At 42.1% G+C, this 12,179-nt stretch overlaps 2 protein-coding genes across 5 annotated transcripts in view; one reads left to right on the top strand and one right to left on the bottom strand.

Moving 5' to 3' along the window:
* Positions 1–1,144: 1,144 nt before the first annotated feature.
* Positions 1,145–10,256, bottom strand: CMTR2 (cap methyltransferase 2). 4 transcript variants are annotated; one of them, XR_012776911.1, is made up of 3 exons: positions 10,139–10,256; positions 3,976–8,162; positions 1,145–3,708 (listed from the first exon to the last, which is right to left on the bottom strand). XR_012776911.1 is itself a non-coding variant. In XM_075510429.1 (2 exons), exon 2 carries the CDS (start codon positions 8,141–8,143, stop codon positions 5,849–5,851), a length of 2,295 nt encoding a protein of 764 aa, XP_075366544.1. In that variant the 5' UTR covers positions 8,144–8,162; positions 10,139–10,256; the 3' UTR covers positions 1,145–5,848. The 4 variants fall into 4 exon arrangements, 2 of the variants coding, with proteins under 2 accessions (XP_075366544.1, XP_075366545.1); XR_012776912.1 differs by having other exon boundaries at positions 5,763–8,162; XM_075510429.1 differs by having other exon boundaries at positions 1,145–8,162.
* Positions 9,847–12,179, top strand: part of PNP (purine nucleoside phosphorylase) — a 20,004-nt gene continuing 17,671 nt past the window's right edge. The window contains exons 1-2 of the mRNA XM_075510431.1: positions 9,847–9,947; positions 10,333–10,585. Of these exons, the coding sequence (XP_075366546.1) occupies positions 10,521–10,585 (65 nt within the window). The 5' untranslated portion in view covers positions 9,847–9,947; positions 10,333–10,520. The remainder of the gene's footprint in view (positions 9,948–10,332; positions 10,586–12,179) is intronic.

Below are 12,179 nucleotides of genomic sequence, written 5' to 3'. Positions count from 1 at the left end.
GTTTTTATACTGTTATATTGGAAATGCAAGTATTTCATAGAACTGTTTGCGTTTGAATACAATTCTGAGCATTGACATTTCCCTATAATTCAGTAAAACCACCTTAAACAATGTTTCCGCCAAAATCAACCTGACAATCCTTCTAATGGGCTCTTCCAACCCAGCCCCCATTTCAAAGACCACTCACTTCCAAATTCCTCATGTCCCCTGAAGTACATTTTGACATTAACAGCCAATGCTTACAGTCTAGAGCTTCACTAAAATCAAGCAAGACAACACTGTCCTGTATTTCAGCATACATTCAACACCACTTCTAGTTTAAAGATTTCCCCAACAAATGCCTACTAGCTGCAAGGAAATTAAGGTATCGGAACGGTATCCATTTCTTGTGTCACCTCATACCTCTAGTACACAGAACAGTTTTCCCCAGCTCCCTAATCTGGAGTTCACTTCCAAAGCAGAAAGGCAATAAAAAAACCATTAGCATTAATAATTGCAATCAAAATTAGTTAGCAAGCAGTCTCAAGACAAATCAAATAGTCAAGCCAAAGACAATCAGCTGGAACCCCTGCCAGTACAGCAGAGCCAACCCTGAGGAATAAGGCACACAGCTCTTCCTTAATAATACCATTCAGTGAAGGCAAGCACTTAGAATGAAAACATTTGGATATAATAGACTTTGCAGACAAAAGTAGAGTGTGTAACAGCCTTGTCCTACCAGAGTGGCTGCCATAGTCAGGAGAAACTGAAGATCCTTAAGACAAAGTCCTTGCTGTTAAAGTAGGTTACAGCAACCACACAAGGGAACATAGATTGTAAAGCTCAGTGGCAAGGGAACTGTGTGCAGGCCTCCTACACGCTGCTTTGACCACGTTCGCAACTGAAGTCTCTCTTTAAACTGGTAAACAGCAAAGGTAAAGACAGTTAAAGGAAACGAGAACCAAACACCACCCCCACTGAACAGGCTGCTCCAATGCCCCTGTATCCTTCACTCATTAAGGACCAATCCAAACAGCAAGATGAGGGAACCGTGACTCAAAAAAATGAAATATGAAACCTCCCCAGGCTTCTCCCTGCTGTGCTTCATTGTTTTGTTCCACGTTTGGTAAAGAAACATGTGAATAGAAACATTTAAAACCTACAATAAAATACTTTATTTTCTCCAAATAACATTTATTTTCCTTTCCTTTCAAAAAAAAGGTCTTTTAACACTCATTTGCAGACCAAATGAAAATATGCAATAGCCATTTAAACCAACATCCCTTCATCTACTTAGAAAAATATATACATCCTTCAAAACAAAAGCACACACGGATTAGTTACAAAGCAAAAGCTTCACAGCTGTACAATCCTGGGTGTTTCCACACATGCAAACATGAACATACCTGTGTGTACAAGAAAGGCAGCACACAACTGGTGAACTGTTTGTTCAGGTGGTTATGCCTCAAAGCCTTTTTTAAGAATTTTTAGCAAGGAAAGGCTAGCAAATCCTGTCAGCCACGTTATATTACCCTCTCCTGGCTGGTGGAAAAGTTTCCTGCATTTAAATGTCTCCTAAAGTTTCTGCTTGTTATGAGCATAAGTGTCTACAGCCACCAGCTAATTCTTTTAGCAAATTTCATTCTTAAGACTTGAAATCAGCTCTGGACCCATAAGCAGTCACAAGAGAGGGCTTGATAGAAATCCAAATTATTGCCTAAAGAGCAAGCAATGAACAGCCACAGGCTGAGCGCTTTTCTGGCATAAACAGCTCCATTTGATCTTTCTGTCAAGTGACTGAAGTGCACAAAGAACTGGAACTAAGGATATCAGCATGGCATTCATGAAAATAGTTGCACAAATAAGACGGAAAAATCATTACCAGAATTTGGAAATTTTAATCTTAGTCTCCACTCACTAAAGTGCTAAAAAAAATAAGAGACTGATATTCAAAGGCTACAAGGTGAAATTTTAGAGGCTCTTGTTTAAAAGTGGGAAATGGAGGCAAGTACTGATAAACAAACCCATTTCATACCACCCAAAATGGTAAGACAAGCTACACAGGATTTCCCCCACTTTACCATTAGGAACTAACATGCTGAAAATCAACCATAAATTAAAGAGATGTCAAAAGACAGTTTTTAGGGATGGTAACAGGAAGCTACAAGGCTCTGACACTTCAGCTTACCAGTCAACCCTTGCTTCCAGTGAATCAAAGACGATGTTATTCTGCATCCTAAAGCACCCAAGCCCAGTGGCAGAAATCAAGGTGCGTTTTTCTTTTTTCCTACTTTCTACATAAGCAATATTAAACCCTTCCCATTAAGTCCCAAGTTGTTTTTCTAACAGAATACAATTCTGCTACATATTCTACTTTTAGAACCAGTAATTTGATAGATCCAGCTTAAGATGAATAGACAGCAATTAGTATCGGTTTAATAGACTACCGGATTTCATACTATAAATCTCATTATGTTTTGTAGAAATTAAATTGGAAAGCCAGTGGCAAGAACACATACAATCCATGCACATCCAAATGAATCTAAATACAATACAAAATTAGTAAAAATAAGTAGCAAGTCTCTTAACTTTAATGGAACTCAACTTAAAAAAAAAAAAATCAGCATTTTCATTTAGTGGAGTACCCAATTCATTCAACCCTATTGCAACTGATTTCAAAATGTTATGCTGGCTTAAAACAAAAGATCCAAAAAGTTTCAGAAAAATAATGCAGCTCATAGCTAATCACTGGGCCCAGGTATCGGTCCTTCATTGGAAACCTGCAACAGCAGGGCTGCAAAACTAAATTTACCTCAAGTTCGCATGAATCTCAATCACATCATAACCAACTTATTCTCTCCACCCCCTCTATTTTCCCCTGTGTGAAACCTTAAGCTCCTAATTACGAAAACCAACACCCAGTTCATCTTCAAACAGGTAAAAAACCAACATAAAAGCAGCCAGAATACTGAGATACTTCATCAGGCGTCACCCAAAATCAAATTGGCCAAAAACTGACAGCCTCAATGAAGGCAGGAGCCATCAGACCCTCTCCACAAAGGTTAATACATTTTTCTCCTGCATTCTTACATATTCCAAAAGTCACAACAGAAATTAAGTGTCACTTCTCTCAAAGAAATCTTTGGTCTAAAGACAGCTAGGACAATGCAGGATTCTCACAATTAAAAGGACAAGTGTCATTCCTAACTTCGAAACTCCTGCCCCTAGAACAACAATAATAGAAAAAAAAAAATTCTCCAAACCACATCCTTTCTTTTTAACAGGCATAGCTGCTGTCAAAGCATTTCTCCTGTCATCTCCCCATGTCTACCAACAAACAAAAAAGCTCCAGAGCAAATCGAGCATCAGGATGCACAGGACATTGGATTTCCTTCAGTTTAGAGATCTGGCTTTCCACAGGAGCTTGCACACCTTTTTTTTTGGGTGGTACTTCCAAACAGATGGATTATGTTTCCCCACCACCTCAGTCTAGTGTACCTTGAAGTACACAGTCCTAACTCCCCCCAAAGTTCTGTGACCAGCTAAAATGTTTTCTCCTAAAAATAAATGAAAAAGGGGAGACTGATGATATGGGGAACGATGGTATACGAGGAATCTCACATCAGTCTGCATAGTTCATCAGTTGTACAGAACAGATCAAGGAAATCTTGAAAAAATAAATGCATTTTCCTCTCACAGTTTGTCAATCACCTCAGGATTTTACTTTACCTATAAAATAATAATTTAAAAATATTAGACTAATGTTTGTAAGAAAAAACCCAAGTTATTTAAGGACCTACTAAATGAGATGCTGCTGGCTACTCATGCTTTCATGGCAGAATATCACAGTGTAAGCACACACATGCACTTGAAATCTCATTTACCCCCACTTCAAGAGATGCCTTTTCAAATGCTTTGGCTCAGTGGGAGTTTCAGAAGCATTAATCACCTCTGAAACACTGACAGAGACATAAGGGTGTCTTTGGTGGACAATACCTTTATCCTGCTTTTTGTTTCAGATAAAGATGACTTTTACAGGTGATCTTCGATACTGTCTCATCATCCATTCTTCTACAATATTTCTTCCCCCCTTCTTTATTCTGGTTTTCAGTATTTCTTTTTTATTTCTCAGTGAAATTCATCTGTGGCCCTGCTTGCACTCTTGAGTTTACAGGTTCAAAAATTATTTACAGGAGAAGCTATTACTACATGTCTCTCCCAATCTGTAGCCTCTGTTCCCTTCCTTCCTGGTCTGAGAGAGGAAGCATGACTCAGCTCACAGTATAAAGAGCAAGTTCATTTAAATAGATTTAAATGGACAATGACCAATCCCAGAAGCTTTTGTTAGGCTTCTATTTACATGCAACTGTAAAAAGCAAGATTTTTAGAAAATGTTATGAATTAGTCAGACCCGAGCCACCAACTCATTCACCTATGAAGTTCTTAAATAAAAAATGAACTGTTAAATGCATTAAACTCTGTCCCGATCAACATGGCAAGAAAGCCTATTAAATGTGCAGCACCTCCAGACAAAACAGTTTTTCAGCAGTGCTTTTAATCCCTTACCAGTAATCAATTATCCTTCAAGCTCCCACATTATATAACTAGAAGTGCTTTCACAAGGTGACTGGTAATTCATCAGGAGACTATATTTTCCTTCTAACTCCACTCTTTCGACCTTTTCTACGAGATCTTGCACATATCAACAGCAAAGCCATTTTTCCTTTAAAGATCATTTCTCCCTCTGAGCAGGTTTTTCCACATACACTACAAACTTAAAACTAAATGTTAATATACACAAGTTAGGCCTCAAAATTTAGCTCTCAAAGGAGTAATACGGAAAATAAAATTTGACTCCCTAAAAGGAACAGTCAGTTACCAATTTCATCATTTTTATCCTTAAGGGGAACCAACTGAAATCTTAATCATACTTTCCCAAAGTTATCACGTATTTCTTCAGCTTAATGCTCCTCCAGTGGTACCCAAAGCATTTCTTGATACACGAATCTGCACACAATAATGTTTTTAGCCTAAAAAACTTTTGCAGTTCCTCATTAATAGCTGCTGCCATAGACAGATGCAAGTCTTCACTTTCACTCAGGAGTCTGAAATTATTTTAAGGAGGACCCATAAGCCACATAAAAATAACATTATAACAGCACATTCCTTGATGGGGAGACAAAGGCATACAATAACCTTTCAAAAACCATACACAGCCTGCTGCTCTTCTCACAAACAAAATTAAAACCAAAGAGCATCTTTCCCTGGACATCTCTGCTACTGCTTAAAGGCAGTCAGTTTTAACCCAGTCTTTGTGAGACAGCTACCTGCTCACAAGACACTCATCCCTCAAGTCTTGTATCAGGCTTGCACACTGCTGAGCATTCTGGCCCAAACCTCACGTTTCAGCTTCTACAAACCCTGGAAAAGTACACAGGTGTGTCAAAACTCCCACATTTTGTTCTGCAGAAGAGGGCTAATGTCACACAACAGAGTCCCTCATCATCTGGCCTGATCCAACAGGTATAAAGCACCATACCACCTCTCATCATAAAGACCACAGTTCTGACCTAGGTGGCACACAAATAAGTTTGCTCAGGGAGAGCTGTGACAGAGATGAAACAGTTTCTCCACTCCAATCGCTGTCCCTCCCAAGTTCCCCACACCTGAGATTAAGCCTCAGGTTTCTGTACGACAGGCCAATATGGTGCAAGTGGAATTGATAGCTCAAAACATCCTCCCAACACCAACAATGTCACACCAGGGTTTTACAGTAACATTACCTTCACATTAACAATGTTTTTAACACCTTCTACCTGCCTGTGAAACAAGGTCTAGCAGCAGCAACTTGCTCAATTCTAGAATTATTCTAAAGTGAAATATTGCTAGTGGTTTGCAGCTGCTTAGCTTGCACAATTAAGTGGAGTTGTCTCTTTGCAATGGCTGTGTTCAAATCCCATAAGAACTCCAACAGTTTGCCCTGAAGGAGAACCTCCATAGGCACAAACTGCAAAACTTGCTGGGGAGAGTCCGTGTCTAGTAAAGAGCTCATTAGTTTACTCAGATGCTGCAGATACTCAACAACTGGATTTGGGAGGCCTCGGTAACCAATGCACAGCAAAGCAGCACTAGTCCTCAGAGGCTCATGGGAAGTCGGACAAGCGAATGTGATGCATCTGAAACAGCAATGCAGTATAAAGACCAGGCCAGCTGTGAACCGTGTAAAACAAGAGAGAATAGGCAAAATCAACGCATCTCCTGTTGTAAGCTGATTCAACGAATGCAGAATGCACTCCAAAAGCTGCTGCTGGTACTTTGGTTCTCCATCATAAAGCAAAGAGAAGCTAAAAGTCAGCAGTGTGGCCGAGTCCAGGAGCTTTATTTCCATACCGGGTTGGCTTTCAGTATCACAGAGGGATGGAAAGTCCACCACAAGGCACCTGAATTGGTCACTACATTTTTCATTTAGGACTTCCTGATGACACCTGGAAAGATCAGACACTTCTGCCAATAACAGTTTCCCAGGAAGAACTTCACATGAGTGACAAGGCTGCAGCATTTGTCTCCTTTTCAACCTCCCCCCCAGCAATTCTTTCAAAGCCTCATTAAGATTTTCCAAGACCTGACCGTCACAAAATGGAGAACATTTTACTACGGGGAGTCTTTTTCCTTCCAAAACATACCACAAGCTACACTCAAGATTAGAAGACAATCCTTCCAAGATGGACATTTTACCAGCATTATTTAAAGTATGTTCTTCAGCCCAGTGATTAAAATAGCCCTTTGCCACTTTATCATTCCATGTAAGGGTTTCCAGAATCTTCCTTTCATTGTACGTACTAAAATACTTGTTTCTTTGCCCAAACCATTTTGCATTCATGCTGCAACCAGTCTGAGATTTCTTGACAAGCCAGTTATTTCTGGCAATGGGTTTCATATGAAGTCTTTGCATGAAGAACTCTACTGCACAATCTCTTAACTTGTTCAGTTTCATCTGCTCCACTTCTTCCATGTGCTCAAAGAGATGGATGTTCTCAGAGATAGTCTCTACTTGGCACTTGTGGAAGAACATACAACACTCTTCATGTGTTTTAAGAAAAGATTCTGGTAGCATATGCTGGGGAAAAAGTGCTTTGTTGACCACTTCTGTTCCAAAGTTCTGCATCATCTTAGAAAGCAACAGATGAATGCTTTCTCTGCCCATATAACGAAGACAAATCACATAGATCTCTGAGTTTCCAGCTTTGCTAGTGGCTGGCTTAAAGACATGGACCTCCTCAAAAGAGCAGTTCAGCAGAAAAAGCAGGTTGGTAGAACAGTGTTCAAACAGCGTGAACATCTTCAAAACAAAGGATCCCCCAGTGCCCAGGATCATTAAAGCAGTGACTGTTTCACAGTAATGAAGGGGTGAGACAAGAGCCTCCTGTTCACCTGGATTTCCCTGGCAATCAAAGCTGCCATCAGCAGTTACCAAGTGAACTGTGGCCATATTACTTACAAAGTTCTGAAGTCCTGTTAGATGTTTCAGTGTCATCACATCACCAGTGTTATCTGGGCCAAAGTACCACCAAGGCAACGTATTTGCTATAAGACGGTCATCCATGATCATCATAAGGGTGTCATTTGCTTCATGATATGGGTTTAGAGTATTAGCTACCCAATTCCAGTCGCAAGGGATATGGTGGGATTTCAAGTAGTGATTGAGGCTGGCTATAAAAGCTCCAGGTGCTTCACAGAGGTGGACAGAATTCAGTTCTCCATCCTGAAGAGCTTCTTCAGGAAGAAGAGGAAAACTGCACAGAATCTCATGAAACTTGCACCAGGCCTGGGTGCACAGCTCAGCATTCACAGATTTCTTCACATGAGGAATTATTTTCCCCGCTCTATTGGTAAACGAGGTGTGCTGATGCCATTCATTCAGGTTCTTATCACTCAGTTGATTCTTCACTTCATTCATCGAGTCCTTCAGAGCCAGGAGTGAGCTGAATTCCTTGTGATCGCACGTAAAAGCATCACTGGGATCTGGTAGATGCCATTCATTATTCATTGGCTTAGTGTAAGTAAACTTCTTTGCAAAGAGCTTCTCAATTTCAGAAAGAATTTCAGGACTGAACTTTTCAAGGTTTGTAGTCTGGTCAACATACGGCTTCTTACATTTGTTCATTCTTGGATTGATTCACAACCTGGAGAACAGCGGGGGAGAAGAAACAACATCACTCCAATCCCAAATGTATATAAATAAGCAAAGCTTTTTTTAAAAAATAAAAGTTTCTCCTGCTTAACCTCTGTATTCTAGAATGAGAGAGAGAAACGCTTCACAGAATCATGAGGAAATGAGGAAGTGAGGGCTATCCTGAATAAAGCTATTTGGAAATCAGGAGGTTCACAGGTTCAATCACCCTTCATGCTATTTACATAGAAAGTGAAGAAGAGTTGGCTGCTGCTTTAGCTCTTCACCGACCTCTGAATACTCTGCTCACTATATGGGTCCTAAACACTTAAATACAAATATCTCTCTCAGTCATAAAAGAGAACATTCCACAAGCTATACAAATCAAACAAGTGGCCCAGAAATCTCTTCATCTGATTATGGCAGGATTTCTCCATCTCCCTCAAAGTACAGAGAGTAGGAAGCCACAAGCAAAGGCAGCTTTGAGAGGGAGCACAGCTGTTCCTCCTATTTCCTCCTAACTCACAACAGCTAACCCTCACACCTCTTGCACCAAACCCTGTGTGATGCTGGGAGACTCCCCTCAATAGCAGCCCTTTATCTGAAGAGACCATCCTGAGAGGTTTAACACCAGCCTGCAAGCAAAACCTCTTTTCTGTACTCAGCATTACAGCTCTCTGCCAGGCCACTGCAAATCCTTATGCCTAGCTTTCCCTACTGGAAAAACAGTGATAAACCTGAAGTGGGAAGAGACCTTCTTGCATCTGTGGTCAACGCTAATTCATGCTTTATGTTGAAGAAGAAAGTAGTGCAAAGTGTTGTGCTTTGAGTGGATAAAGGCAGACTAACACAAGCATATTCAGCACAAAGCTAACAAACAAGTCTGCTGCCATCTGCTCCAGTGCACAGCACAAAGCACACAAGGCAGAAGTTAGGTTCACTAACCAGAAATCAGTCAGCAATCTATTCAAAACTAAGATATTCATTTAAGCAAAATAATTTAAGCAAAATTACCACAAGAGACAAGAAATCTCTCAGCATATCATTTTAACCATCCCATTACCTCAGAAGCAAAATGCAATGATCTTAAGTGTTACAAAACAGTTTAGTGTGAAAAAATAATGGATTAAAATAGAAAGAGTTGAGAAACTTTGGAAGCAAACAGGACAAAATATGGCCAACCTAAACACTTTACTCTTCCCCTTGAATCCATGTAGCACCTCAGGCCACAGCTCCACAACTGTCTCCTCTCATAACCATCAGCCCTCTGAGGAGAAGCACATGGTTAAGTATACACGAGTGAAATTTCATTTCTCATTTCCCCAATTCAGTTGCCTTTCAATAAGCATATTTAGTTTCACTTTCCTTTATGCAGATGTATTTTGGCTTTAATCTAGTCCTTTCTCACTACGGGTGCTGGGGAGAAGGGGAAAGCTGAAGGAAACACAGGAGAGCACTGTACCCTAAACTAGTTTTACTTCAATTTTTAAATACCAACTATAAGCATGGCCTTTTAATTACAGCTCACACCAGCAAATCCCTGAACAATCTACCATCCAAGGCATGACAAGGAAACAGGCAGTCACTTGCTTTTTCTTTTTTATATTATTTCCAGCCCCCATTGGCCTGGATTCAAGCCTGCTTAAGGGCTCTGGGCTCCTCCCCACCCCGCAGCTCTTCACACATCCCAGCGCCGGGGGGAAGGCCCGCGCCCCGCACGCCAGCTCCCTCTCGGATCGGCCCTACGCAGCAGCCAGCCCCGGCACACGCTGAGGCCTCACAGGGCCGCGGCGCCCGGGTAAACTCGCTCTCCCCTTCCCGCCCGCCACCGCGGTACAGCCCGCCCCCCTTCGCCACAGCGCGGCCCGGCCGCCTCCCTCCGCCCCGGCCCCTCGTAGTGGCGCGCCCGGCCGAGGCGTCGCCCCGCGCCGCCCGCTCGCTACGCGAGGCCGCGGCTGCTGCGCGGCCTAGAAGAGCCCCCGCTCTTACCCGGCGGGCGGAGGCGGTGCGGCGGGAAGCGAGGCAGGCCCGGCCCCCTCGCTCCACGGCCCGGCCCCGCAGCCTCGCCCCAGCCGCTCCCCGCCGCCCTGCCCTCTCCTCAGCGGGGCGCCGCAGGCACCTCCCCCCGTGCCAGTAGGGCTTTTATTTATTTTTTTATAAATAAACATGGAGGGGTTTTTCAGCAGGGCAAAGCCTGGAGTGCCACCCATCGCTGTTACTACTGAGAGAGGGTGAGGAGCAACGAGGGCCCACATTCCCCAAGCAAAGGCTGCTCGGGCAGGAGACAGGTTGCCTACTCGAAGCCACACCGTTTCATTCACAGGAGCTAAAAAGCAGGCTGCTTTTCACCAGAAAGCCCCACTGATTTGAGATGGCTGGCTTCTGCAGGAAGGGAGCAGAGGAGCCGCCTCCAAGCAGTAGAGCACCCCAAAAGAAGTAAGAAACGTTTATAGAAGTTATTAAACTAGCATTTACCACACAATAATACTTACAGGTTTTTTGGAGAAAAACAGGGAGGAAAGCTTTGTGGCAAACTGCTAGCATCCCATTGGAGAGGAAGGGCTGGGGCTCAGTGCCCTGCAGCTTTCTGCATGAAGACTTGAGACGCTTGCCCTGCAGAACCAGACATAGCTGATCAAGGAACCAGAGCAAAGCACCATCATCTCCCAACCCTGCAGATGACATGTCTCAGCATGTGCTCTCCAGGCCAGCGTCCACTTCTGGAGTCAGCAGCAATGCTCCTCAGGAGTTTGCTTTGGCCTCTGTAACCCATAAGCAGATACTTGAGAAGACTCATGCACGTGATAACCTGCTTTGCTGCCCTTTCTAAATCCCCAGGAGACTCATTACACCCAACTTGGGTTAGCAGGAGGCAAGAGCCTTGAAATATTAACAGAGAAATAATGAGCAGAATCGAGCATCCGTTGCAGCATCCTGGAAACACACATACACTTTCTAGACAGCAAAACAGCATCTAATCTGCAAGTAGAGGCAGGAAGGTCAAAGCAGATTAATTACTATAGTAGACAGAGGGTGCAAGCTGCTCTTGAGGTTTTAAGCATTGTAGGGATTTGCCTATACGCAGGTTAGGGAACGAGGCACTTGCCAGCCCATTTGGGAGCAAACATCTGACAATGTAGCATGAGTTAGCAGAAATCCTTTTGCTTTAATGCCAGGTTTACTGTTATTGACTTTTGTGCTCTCACATACTTCTCCTTGACAAAACATGATCCAGCCCTAAGCCAGAATTAGTTCTAGCACAGAAATTCAGTGCTGTGAGTACAAGGGACTCCAGAACTAGTATAACCAGGGAAAATTTTGCTAGAAGCTAAATAGTTGGTAAAAAAACTTGGCATATCCATCTTAAAGATGTAATAATGATGCATAGGTAAATCATCTTTTCTCCTGCTCTAGATATGTTAGAGAACTTACATATTAAAGTTATAACTAAATACATAAACCTATAAACAGTCAACCTTCCTCCCCTCCTCTTAAGCTATTTATTTGTTTTCTAAATTGAAGGAACATTGTCACAAAATAGAAGGAACCTTACGTATAGAGAAAACCCTATGCTACCTGCAAACATGAATACAGGACTAAAACTTATTCTTTAAATCCCTTGGAAAAAAGAAAATGTATTTTTAAAGCTAAAACTACCATGTTCATCTCTGATAAACAGTATAACAAAAAGTAAGTTACTTACTGGCTGCTTCATCAGAAAAAAGTTTTACCTAACAAGAAAGAGCTTAGGTAGGGATGGAAGATTTATATGTATGTCTGCAATGCCTCTTCAGCCTTTGGTTGGCCTGTTTGAAAATCACTTTCCAATCAGTCAACATCTTTGGCTACTTAAAGGTGAGGGGGAAAGCTGGGGTAAAGCAGTTGTGCAGCTAGTAAGGTGGGTGGCTGAGGGTATTGTGTGTTCCCCAGTGTCTCTTATGGTCTCTATTTAAATTTGATTGTATAGAGCATATAGTAATGTTATTGTTAATTTTTTTTCTTATTCTTAGCTTAGACAGACTTAAAGCTA

This window comes from Mycteria americana, chromosome 8 (assembly GCF_035582795.1).
Source record: "Mycteria americana isolate JAX WOST 10 ecotype Jacksonville Zoo and Gardens chromosome 8, USCA_MyAme_1.0, whole genome shotgun sequence".
Taxonomy (NCBI): Eukaryota; Metazoa; Chordata; class Aves; order Ciconiiformes; family Ciconiidae; genus Mycteria; species Mycteria americana.
This window is presented reverse-complemented; position numbering and strand designations above follow the sequence as displayed.